Below are 10,656 nucleotides of genomic sequence, written 5' to 3' on the forward strand. Positions count from 1 at the left end.
TTAAAAGTAGGAGAAGTTTAAATACAGATCATATGAGTGGAAATATCGGTGAATTTGCAGTCGAGTGCCGTGATGCCCCCGTGTGACAGTAAAGGGGGGTAGCTGAGCTTGAATCATGCAGGAAAGCATTGTGGCAAACAGAGGCTGACCTGTCTCCACGGGGTCGTCAAAGTAGCCTTTGCTTCTGAGCGAGGTGAAGGCTGTAGGTACAAGGTCAGCCAGGTGCTGCTTGGTATACGCCCGGGCAGCAATCTTCTCTGCAGTCTCTTTTTCCTTCCTCAGCACCTCCGTCTGCTGTGCAATCCTACGCTCCTGAAGATCAGTGGGAACATTTTAGATTACAGGTATATTTTCTGTATCTGTTTTCGATTAATTCTTCTGATATGGCAGAACCGTACATAAACCTACATGAGGCTGTTGTATTTGCTACTGTAAATGTTTGACGGTTCCTTCTTTGGAAAAAAGTAATACGCAAAAACATTGTCCTTTTATGACAACAGAGAGTTTACATGGAATCGTCATGAAAACTGAGCAGATAGTGTATGTGCAAGAGAGGACAACCACCAAAGAATCAAGAACATCTTTAAACAAAAGATCAAAAACCGCAGCAAGGATTTGTGAAACTTTAACTGATTCCTGGAATCGCCAACGATATCCTACAGGTGGAGCTCCACTGAGTGAAAGCACCAAAAAACCTAGTTTAAGCATTTTGTGTAACATGAATTTGAAGTGAGGAAAAACATCCTAGCAAACAAACCAATAGCTAATAGATTTACTGATGGATTCTAGGGGAAGACATGCAGCATAAAGTTCAGACCAGAGAACTCAACAGAATTTTACTTACTTTTTCCTCACTGTGGCGTCTCTCCTTCTCCTGAAGGCGCTGCACGTCTGCCAGATGGATATTTCGCAGCTCATGGAAGGCCCTCTGCTGGGCCTTCAGACAGGCCAGCTCCTCCTCCTCCATCACCTCCAGCAGAGACTGCTCGATAGTCTTACCCACCAGCACCTCCACCACGGGCTGCACCTCCCTGTCAAAGTCAAACAACTGCACAACATACTGGTCATAAGTGGTGCTGTGCTGTATACTTTAAAATATTAGGTTTGATTTGAACAAACCTGCAGATATTTATATGTTATTTAACATGTACTTAATCAAAGTTGGGAGACTTACAAAAGACAAGCAAAAGATGACTTGTGTTGCTTGTTAGGATCAAGGTAAAACAAAAACACTGCAACCAACAGATCCCATAATGCAACCAGTGACATCTCTTCACCCATTCACCGTTTTAAACACCACAACCTAAGTTTATAAAACTGGATTTTCATTTCCTTTCAATTGTTAGTTTCCTTAAACTTCAATAACCCAGATGATGTGATAATCTACTTTGGGTTAGGAGTGGTAGTAGCGACAGAAGAGATGATAGAAAATATCTTTATGTGTAAAATTGGTGGAACCTTCCACTCGAAGTAATTACCCAAAAAAATCCACATCTCTTTGGTTTTACCCACCTCTTCCTCCTCTGTCTGTGTTGCAACATCTTCTCCAGATTTGGTAGGTATGAAGAGTGGGGACGCTGGTCTGTCCAGGAAAGCATCAGTCTGACACTCAATTTCTGTGGCCACTATAACATTACTCAGTTCTTCAAGATAAAGATCTGAAAATAAGTATTTCAAATGAGTATTTCAAAAAAGACAGTTCTGTCTTCTTCGCGGTACAACTTCTGAAGTTGTTAAGAATAATGTTTTACCTGTTTGTACGTCAATGTGTTTTCTGCCCTGCAAAGCTTCAGGAGTCTTGGCCCTGCACTGCTCTTGAGCTCGTTTTAGAGCGATAGATTTCCGCCTGATCTCCTGCTGTCTTTGTATTTCAGCAGGGTCCGGCTGAGCTGTCTGTAAATGGGTCATGACAAAAACACATCTTTAAAATAAAGTGGTCCAAAGGAGAACAAATCAATCAGGAAGAAAGCATAGAAAAATGAACATTTCATACTTACGGTTGGTATGACGAGTTGACCATAAGTATTTCCTCGGACAATACGTCGGTCATACATAATGTTTACATGTTTATCCGGAGCTTCTTTGTATCTGCTGCGGGTCTCCATGGGTCGGGGTCGGCTGGAGAAGGTGCAAGACCCGCTGGGTTTTCTGTGGTTGTTAGGAGCAGATGCCATTTTCTCAGGAAACTGTCACTTCTGTAACAACAAGTGGCAAGCTCAAATTGCCTCTAGTAAGGGCAAGCTCAAATCGTGGCAGCGGTTCCGGTGGCAACAGAAACTGCCACTAATATGTAAAGGCAGCTGCCTTTGATGCCTCATGGTTTAGAAGCAGCTGCCTATGATGCCAGACTGTCTGAGAGCAACTAAAGATGTTTGTGATTTATTCAATGAGATATATACTGGTTTATGAAAGTTTATTAGATAGTGTGTTAGCTCTCGGGTGGTTGGAACCAAAATGAATCAAGAAAAGCTTCATATCTATCATATTCATATGCATGATCTTGGTGTCTATGGATAGGTAAGAACTCAGAGACTGTATTCCCAGATCTTTGTGAGTCTCCATTTATATTTATTCTCTCTATGTTGAATAAATGTATTCTGTGTTTTTGTGTTACAAGACAGCAAATAGAGACTCACAAAATTTAACTTTACAATTGCATAAACCATTTGGAGATATACTTCGTTTTTTTTTTACTATCATAAGTTTACAAATGACAAACAAAGATGTACCCAACAAACAGCTACTGACCTACTACTTTTTAACAAAGTTTTATTCTCATGTCTTCAGTATTTATATGAATTCAGGTAACTGACAATGACTCCATGGACAGCAATATTGATACAGGCTGGCTTATCCTGTTGAAATAAAGTGAAATGTACTGATATTGAATCAACTGTTATTTATACTTTCCTGGCTAACCAGTAATTTCAAGTACATCTCCACCAAGGTTACCAAGCACAACTTGAAAAAGAAAAAAAAGGTTGCTTCTGATGACAGACAGACATTCAAAATGTGTAAATAATCGGCTTTTATTTTTTTATGTTTGAGTAATTTGTGCAAAAGCGGGTCATAATCACTAAATTAAAGCATTAAATTATAGCATTGTCTATTGTAATGACATACTGTGTCAGTGATGGTAAATGTTTATAAGGAAAACTCAGACACCTCCCCTCAAGCCCCTAGCAAGCAATGCCCAATCCATAAGACTCCCCATCTTCTTACAAAGTGTAGAGCCTTTAGGGAAAAACCTTTAGATGAACGCAGATCATCCTTAAAAGAACAACACATCTGCTTCAGATGCTGTGATACATCCAGCCACCAGGCTAGAAACTGCAAGGCAGCAATCAGGTGTTCTGAATGTGGCAGCGAAAGACACATTGCTGCACTTCCTGCAGGCCCAGCACCATGGTCAACAAAGAAGGTCAACACCACCTCAAGCCATGGCGGGGAGGGAAACATGGACATTGGTATAGCAGAGGTTTCTTCCACATTTAGTCAGGCGTGTGGAAATCCTGTTGGGGGTTGTTCCTGTTCAAAGATATGCTTGGTCCACATTTATCCAAAAGGACAGCAGAATAAGAAAATCAAGGCTTATGCAATCATGGACGACCAAAGTGCTAGGTATGTCTGCCTTTTTTGATGCCTTCAGTGTCTCAACAGACAATGCAGCTCTATACACCCTCACGACATGCACAGGGGTGTCTAAAACTACAGGCCGCAGAGCAAATAACTTCATCGTAGAATCACTCGATGGTCAGTCCAACCTACTCGGATAGACTGCAACACCCTACCAGATAACCGGTCCGAAATCCCTACTCCAGATGTTGCCCGTGCCCACACACACTTCAAACACCTAGCAAGCAACATCCCACCTCTCGACTCAGATGCTGACATCCTGCTATTACTCGGACCCGACATCATCCAAGCACACAAGGTACAGGAGCAGTTTAATGGACCTGTCAATGCCCCTTTTGCACAGAGGCTAGCACAAGGATGGGTCATTGTGGGTGAAGTTTGTCTTGGGGGACACCACAGGGCTACATCAGTGCAGGCCTTCAGAACAAATATCTTCGAGAACAGCCACCCAGGCCTCTTCTCTTCTTGCCAGAACAGTTTCCAAGTAAGGGAACAGTTCCATTCTCATATCCAGCCATGGGACACGCCCCCGGTTCTGGACGGGCTGTATATATCGACACATTGGGCAAATCTGTCTTTTGCCACAGTGAAAATGACGAAACGCTAGCACCTTCTCAGCAGAATCACGAGGCCAAGCGGTTTGTTGAAAGACATTTCTATGTAGACTATGGTTTTAAGTCTGTCTCCACCAAGACTAAGGCCACCACGCTTCTTAAAGAGACTCAAAAGTTGCTCGCTGCCTCCATTTTGAGATCAAACAAGATGGCCGCTACGCTAAACACTACAGGCTAACACACCTTGAAATTGTATCTACCGCGAGACCCAAAGCTGCTAGACTAAAGACAAGTGAATGAAAGACATTTTCTACTAATTTAGCAGATAAATGGAAACTAACAATACATTCAAAAAACTATCAGATTTGCATATCTGCAGAAAAAGACCAGATATTGAATCAGATATAGATATGCACGATAGGCTACATACATATACACATGGAAATACCGGAATTTACAGATGGTAATGCAGTGAAAGTCTCCACTTGTGACATGTTGCACATTGTTACAGGGCAAAGTAATAATGATGTCCTCAAAAAGTTTTTTGAGGGACAAAAAAATATTCGTGCCATTAAATCATCACAGAGTCTCTCCATGTTATACGTCAGATTTGTCTGGTTATGTCTCCAGCTCCTTGAACTGCTCCAGTCTCTTCTGGGCCACATCATGGATGATATCTGAAAAAAGTGATAAACAGAACTTCTGACTGTGATCTCTGTGATGTTTGCAAATAACCACTAGATGGCGGTCCAACAGTGTCTATGACCTGATGACCCCTGGTGGAGGATTTGTGAAATAACTTTTGACTGTCAACTATAATCTCTAGAGAGAAAAGGTGCATCTACACAAATCCTGTTTGGGTTTTAGTCTAAACTTCCAAGAGGTTACAAACTAATTGGCTTATATCCATTACTGTTATTTGTACTTTTGTATATTCTTTTGTGTGTTTGCGTGTTTGTGCACTACTCAGTGAGAAAATAAGACATTTGCCTATAGGTTGAGCAGAGGAATGTGTAAATTTAATATTATGATACTGAATTATCTTACTGTCCAGAAGCTGTCTAGCTGCGTATCTCCTTTCCAAATTGCTGTTCACCTCATCCATCAGCCATGGTAGGAAATTTGTTTCAATATCTGGAAATCAGAAACACAAATAAGACAACAGGTTAAAAGTAGTAGAAGTATAAATACACAGATCATATGAGTGCAATACGGACGCTGACCTGTCTCCACTGGGTCGTTAAAGAATCCGTGAGTTCTGAGCGAGGTGAAGGCTGCAGGCAGAAGGTCAGCCAGGTACTGCTTGGTATACGCCCGGGCAGCAATCTTCTCTGCAGTCTCTCTTTCTTTCCTCAGCACCTCCTTCTGCTGTGCAATCCTACGCTCCTGAAGATCAGTGGGAACATTTTAGATTACAGGTATATTTTCTGTATCTGTTTTTGATTAATTCTAAATACTGAAGAGCATCGTTAATCTGCTTCATCAGGACAGTGAGGTTACAGTTTGATCACATTTGATTGACAGAGGCATTACCCTGGCAACATAAGCAAACAAACCTATCAGCTAATAGATTTACTGTTGAATTCTAGGGGGAAGACATGCAGCATAAAGTTCAGACCAGAGTAGTCAACAGAGTTTTACTTACTTTTTCCTCACTGTGGCGTCTCTCCTTCTCCTGAAGGTGCTGCACTTCTGCCAGATGGATATTTCGCAGCTCATGGAAGGCCCTCTGCTGGGCCTTCAGACAGGCCAGCTCCTCCTCCTCCATCACCTCCAGCAGAGACTGCTCGATAGTCTTACCCACCAGCACCTCCACCACGGGCTGCACCTCCCTGTCAAAGTCAAACAACTGCACAACATACTGGTCATAAGTGGTGCTGTGCTGTATACTTTAAAATATTAGGTATGATTTGAACAAACCTGCAGATATTCTACTTGTTATTTAACATGTACTTAATCAAAGTTGGGAGACTTACAAAAGACAAGCAAAAGATGACTTGTGTTGCTTTTTAGGATCAAGGTAAAAACAAAAACACTGCAACCAACAGATCCCATAATGAAACCAGGGACATCTCTTCACCCATTCACCGTTTTAAACACCACAACCTAAGTTTATAAAACTGGATTTTCATTTCCTTTCAATTGTTAGTTTCCTTAAACTTCAATAACCCAGATGATGTGATAATCTACTTTGGGCTAGTAGTGGTAGTAGCGACAGAAGAGATGATAGAATTAAAAAATATCTTTATGTGTAAAATTGGTGGAACCTTCCACTCGAAGTAATTACTAAAATGTGGCCACATCTCATTGGTTGTACCCACCTCTCCCTCCTCTATCTGTGTTGCAACATCTTCTCCAGATTTGGTAGGTATGAAGAGTGGGGACGCTGGTCTGTCCAGGAAAGCATCAGTCTGACACTCAATTTCTGTGGCCACTATAACATTACTCAGTTCTTCAAGATAAAGATCTGAAAATAAGTATTTCAAATGAGTATTTCAAAAAAGACACTTTCTTAACACGCAGTGTTAAAACTTCTGAAGTTGTTAAGAATAATGTTTTACCTGTTTGTACGTCAATGTGTTTTCTGCCCTGCACAGCTTCAGGAGTCTTGGCCCTGCACTGCTCTTGAGCTCGTTTTAGAGCGATAGATTTCCGCCTGATCTCCTGCTGTCTTTGTATTTCAGCAGGGTCCGGCTGAGCTGTCTGTAAATGGGTCATGACAAAAACACATCTTTAAAATGAAGTGGTCCAAAGGAGAACAAATCAATCAAAACATTTCGTACTTACGGTTGGTATGATGTGTTGAGCATAAGTATTTCCTCGGATAATACGACGGTCATACATAATGTTTCCATAGTTACTGTGTGTCCTGTATTGTCCCAAAAAAATTAAATAGAATACAATAAAGCTGTTTTCATTGTAAACATTTTTTATAAATGTGTTTCATTTAATTTGATGTGTTTTTTACTTGTGGGTGTGTTTGTTATTTGTGTAGATCTTTCTAACTTTGTTTTTAGAAGTGCTGGATAATCAAATTTATATAATTTTAATTTGTGATATTATATCAAGATATTTCTTCCTGTCTAATGATCTTATTAAATACAAAATCTACTTGAAACGACAAAGTACTCATTATGCAGAATGGTCCATTCCTGAGTGTTATAATATCATATCCCATATATTTCAAGGTGATTATCAACTGTGTGGCTACTTGAGCTGGAGCTAATTATCGGAAATGACTTCATACACTGCTGGTTTAAGTGGTTTAAGTGGTTTAAAAGGTCAAACAATTACCTCCACAACATAAGTCAAAGTACTTTAGAGTACAAGCACTCAGTTAAAGTATAAGCACCTTGAATGGAACATATCATATTTCACATTTCAGCAGGATAATGTAAATATCTCTTTTAGCATCATCTTTTCATTCTCTCCTAGAATCTTGTTTACGCCCTCTGAAGCTACGTTAGTAACATTAGCACTTCGTTAGCATGATAAACGTTTCCCGGTGGTACGAACTGTTCATCCGGAGCTTCTTTGTATTTGCTGCGGGTCTCCACGGCTCGGGGGCGGCTGGAGAAGGTGTACGTCCCGCTGTGTTCTCTGTGGTTGGGGGGAGCAGACGCCATTTCTCAGGAAAGTGTCGGTGACGGTTTTAAAGTGTTGAGCCCGAAACGTTCAGGGGGCAACAGATGGTTGTGGCAACCGTCTCCAGGAAGTGGAAGGTAACTGCCCCTACGTCACTTCCGTTAACAACAGCCAATTACAAAAAACTCTACAGGTGAAAGAGCCTAAAAAACTAATTTCTAATAAAGAATAATAAACAGTTCCCCCTCCTCTATATTTGGTTTATATATAATTGTTTTACACATTGCATGCACTGTTTTATTTTCTATGTCAGTTTAGCGGGATATTTTCTGTGTGGAGCAAATATCTGTGATGTTTGAATATGTACAACTTTGTTCATAAAGTTGTTAATAACCAGATTTATTAGCTCTGAATGTTACGTTATTACTTCCTCCACATTTTACTATTTGTATTCGTGTGTGTGTTGTGTTTTAGTTTTTCTTAAGATTAAAAAAAGAAACCAAAACTCTCTCTCCCACTATCTCAGGGACTTTAAATCCATATTCAAAATCTTAGAGAAGTTTCCACTTTGCATTGACAACTGTTGAACACTTGCTCCAATTTTTACACAAAACCCATAACTGGTTTCATGAGGCATTGACCCATCTCGATCAACATCTGACCTGGTTGACGACACTGAGCAGTAACAGTTTTGTTTTCTTTAAAGACTTGGAACACAACTTTGATTTTTGGGCCTTAGAAAAATTCAGCTTTTACCCTCAAAACCATTTACAGGAATGCAAGTTGTTCTGTTAATCTGTGCGCAGGCATCTTTAAACCATGAGTATGACGGGGCTGGACTGTCGCTACACTTGTTCCTGATTGGAGCTCCTCTTCTCCCTAAATTCATTCCGCTCAGCCTCAGGAGCCACAACAGCTGGAAATCCAGAACCAGAGTTAGTCAACTGACTGATAATCGTTCACGAAAGGTTCCCACACAGGTGCCAACATCACAATCAGGAGATTTTCAGGTGCCTCCGGGCTCTTGTTAAAAAGTGTGAGTCACATTCGTGTTACAACTTAAAGGGGACTCAGTCAAACGTGCTGTGCTGCTCTTCAAACTCTCATTTCTGCACAGCATGAGACAAAGATAAAAGCATTTTTAAAAACTGGCATTAATTTTCATGTTTTTGATTATTAATGGTGAGGACACAGAAGGGACAAAACCAACTATTATCGTGGGCCGTGCTGCAGAACCCTGACATTCTGCTGCCACGTCTGCACATTTAAACGGTGCACAAGCAAAACAAAACCGTGCACCATCTGCAGGCGACAGTGAAATGTGGGTGGCAGGAGATGTGTGGAGATAAAAAAGCAGAAACATTCAAACCACAAAGATTCTCAGCTCTGTGAAAAGTGTCAGAGATTAATGGGGCACCGGTGTCAGCTCCACTCTTTGTCTGTGGGGACAAAGGTGAGGCCTCTGTGTTCTGGACTGAGCTGGCTCCTTCATTTGTTTCCACGACAGAGATTTTATGTCGAGAACAACCGTGCCTCCGTTTTTTCAGCAAAGCACAAACAGCTAAATATACCAAGACCACCTCTAGTTCCACTATCACTCCCATCAATACCACAACTCCAGAGATGATGGTGCCACATTTGAGAACATTAGCATATTAGATTTGTTGCATAACGGGCAACGCTGACTGTTTACTTTAAATATCCCAACAAAAGGATTACATAACATCTCCATGAAAACTACACTGTATCCACAACACCAACCAAATATAGCCACAGCTGTGGAGGACCACTCTGCTGGAGCTACATCATGTGATTCTGATCTTTTTCTTTTTTAATGAATGTCTTTTCAGATGAGTGTGGAGCCCTTTGTGTCATTGGGGGGGCTGGGATTTTGCTCCCCCACCCCTGCGTGTTATATTGTTTGTGATTCTGCCGTCACAAATCATTACTCATTATCGAGGGGGAGACTGTTCAGCTCCTCGCCGTGTTTGGCCTCCTCTCATTAGTGTTGACAGGCGACCATGAGGTTGCGCAACCAGCAGGGCATACTTCAACCACGTCCACCTTTTTTTATTATCTTTCAGTGCAAGCGAGTCACTGCATCACCTTTTGTTTCCATCTTAATTAGTATATTTTGACTATTTCAAACTTTATTTAGACAGAGCGTAGGAGCAGCCTTCTGAAAACAGACATCATGACTCATAACGTAGATGAGTGGAAAAATAGCTATTAGTGAATCAGTGATGTGCATCTGCTCTAAGAATAGTAAGAGGGGACTCCTGTATGTGGCAACGGAAGCAGTTAGAGGTCAGCAACTCATACAGTACGTGCACCTCAGTAATTAAAAAATGCACCATGTGTGTGGAAGTACACGATAACGAGGACAGTTGAGCTGTTTGATGCAATCCAATGCAACAGGATAAAATAAGTAAGCTGCCTTCGTGAAGCGCATCATATACAGAAAAATCTATATTTAATCAGATGAACTCGCTGAGGCCTGAGTGTACATGTGTGTAGATCATGTGATAGCATCTATCTCCATGACAACTGAGCTGATGCCACCCGCGGAGGAAGTCAATCAATCAATCTGCTCAGTCACAATCTAAATGAGTTTATTTAAAATAAACGGCATCGACCAGTTTCAGTGTGATTGGTTTTTCCTTGATTGATTGAAGTGTAACTATCCACAGAGCTCATTCCTCTGCCAAGGCTCAACAGTCCCCTCATGAAATCACATTTAAATCCACTCGATTAAATTCACTAGGTCCAGATAAATATCAGCACCAAAAAGTAGAAGTGAAACCTCTGCAATCCGTTCTATCAATCCAACCACTCACTCACTTCAGCTTTTCTGAGGTTCTGGTTGCAGTGGTATCATTCA

The 10,656-nt window shown here is 41.1% G+C and overlaps 2 protein-coding genes across 2 annotated transcripts; both read right to left on the reverse strand.

Moving 5' to 3' along the window:
- On the reverse strand, positions 1-2,241 carry LOC118099592 (radial spoke head protein 3 homolog). Its single transcript, XM_047338194.1, has 5 exons — positions 1,998-2,241; positions 1,752-1,893; positions 1,513-1,658; positions 845-1,048; positions 1-312 (listed from the first exon to the last, which is right to left on the reverse strand). The coding sequence occupies exons 1-5, from the start codon at positions 2,172-2,174 to the stop codon at positions 1-3; spliced, it is 981 nt and encodes a 326-aa protein (XP_047194150.1). The 5' UTR covers positions 2,175-2,241.
- A 770-nt stretch (positions 2,242-3,011) lies between these two features.
- LOC118099495 (radial spoke head protein 3 homolog B) lies at positions 3,012-7,893 on the reverse strand. Its single transcript, XM_035144150.2, has 8 exons — positions 7,707-7,893; positions 6,978-7,059; positions 6,752-6,893; positions 6,512-6,657; positions 5,836-6,039; positions 5,414-5,576; positions 5,238-5,324; positions 3,012-4,867 (listed from the first exon to the last, which is right to left on the reverse strand). The coding sequence occupies exons 1-8, from the start codon at positions 7,814-7,816 to the stop codon at positions 4,809-4,811; spliced, it is 993 nt and encodes a 330-aa protein (XP_035000041.2). The 5' UTR covers positions 7,817-7,893; the 3' UTR covers positions 3,012-4,808.
- Positions 7,894-10,656: the final 2,763 nt, after the last annotated feature.

The sequence above is a fragment of the Hippoglossus stenolepis genome, chromosome 20 (genome assembly GCF_022539355.2).
Source record: "Hippoglossus stenolepis isolate QCI-W04-F060 chromosome 20, HSTE1.2, whole genome shotgun sequence".
Taxonomy (NCBI): Eukaryota; Metazoa; Chordata; class Actinopteri; order Pleuronectiformes; family Pleuronectidae; genus Hippoglossus; species Hippoglossus stenolepis.

What these genes read in the sequence shown, in the direction of transcription:
- LOC118099592 (XM_047338194.1), bottom strand. Translation starts at nt 2,174, where the DNA reads ATGGCATCTGCTCCTAACAACCACAGAAAACCCAGCGGGTCTTGCACC. An exon ending in CACAGACAGAGGAGGAAGAG is followed by an intron (nt 1,049 to 1,512) that starts GTGGGTAAAACC and finishes TATGTTGTGCAG; the next exon opens with TTGTTTGACTTTGACAGGGA. An exon ending in GACGCCACAGTGAGGAAAAA is followed by an intron (nt 313 to 844) that starts GTAAGTAAAATT and finishes ACTGATCTTCAG; the next exon opens with GAGCGTAGGATTGCACAGCA.
- LOC118099495 (XM_035144150.2), bottom strand. Translation starts at nt 7,816, where the DNA reads ATGGCGTCTGCTCCCCCCAACCACAGAGAACACAGCGGGACGTACACC. An exon ending in GACGCCACAGTGAGGAAAAA is followed by an intron (nt 5,577 to 5,835) that starts GTAAGTAAAACT and finishes ACTGATCTTCAG; the next exon opens with GAGCGTAGGATTGCACAGCA. An exon ending in AGCTAGACAGCTTCTGGACA is followed by an intron (nt 4,868 to 5,237) that starts GTAAGATAATTC and finishes CACTTTTTTCAG; the next exon opens with ATATCATCCATGATGTGGCC.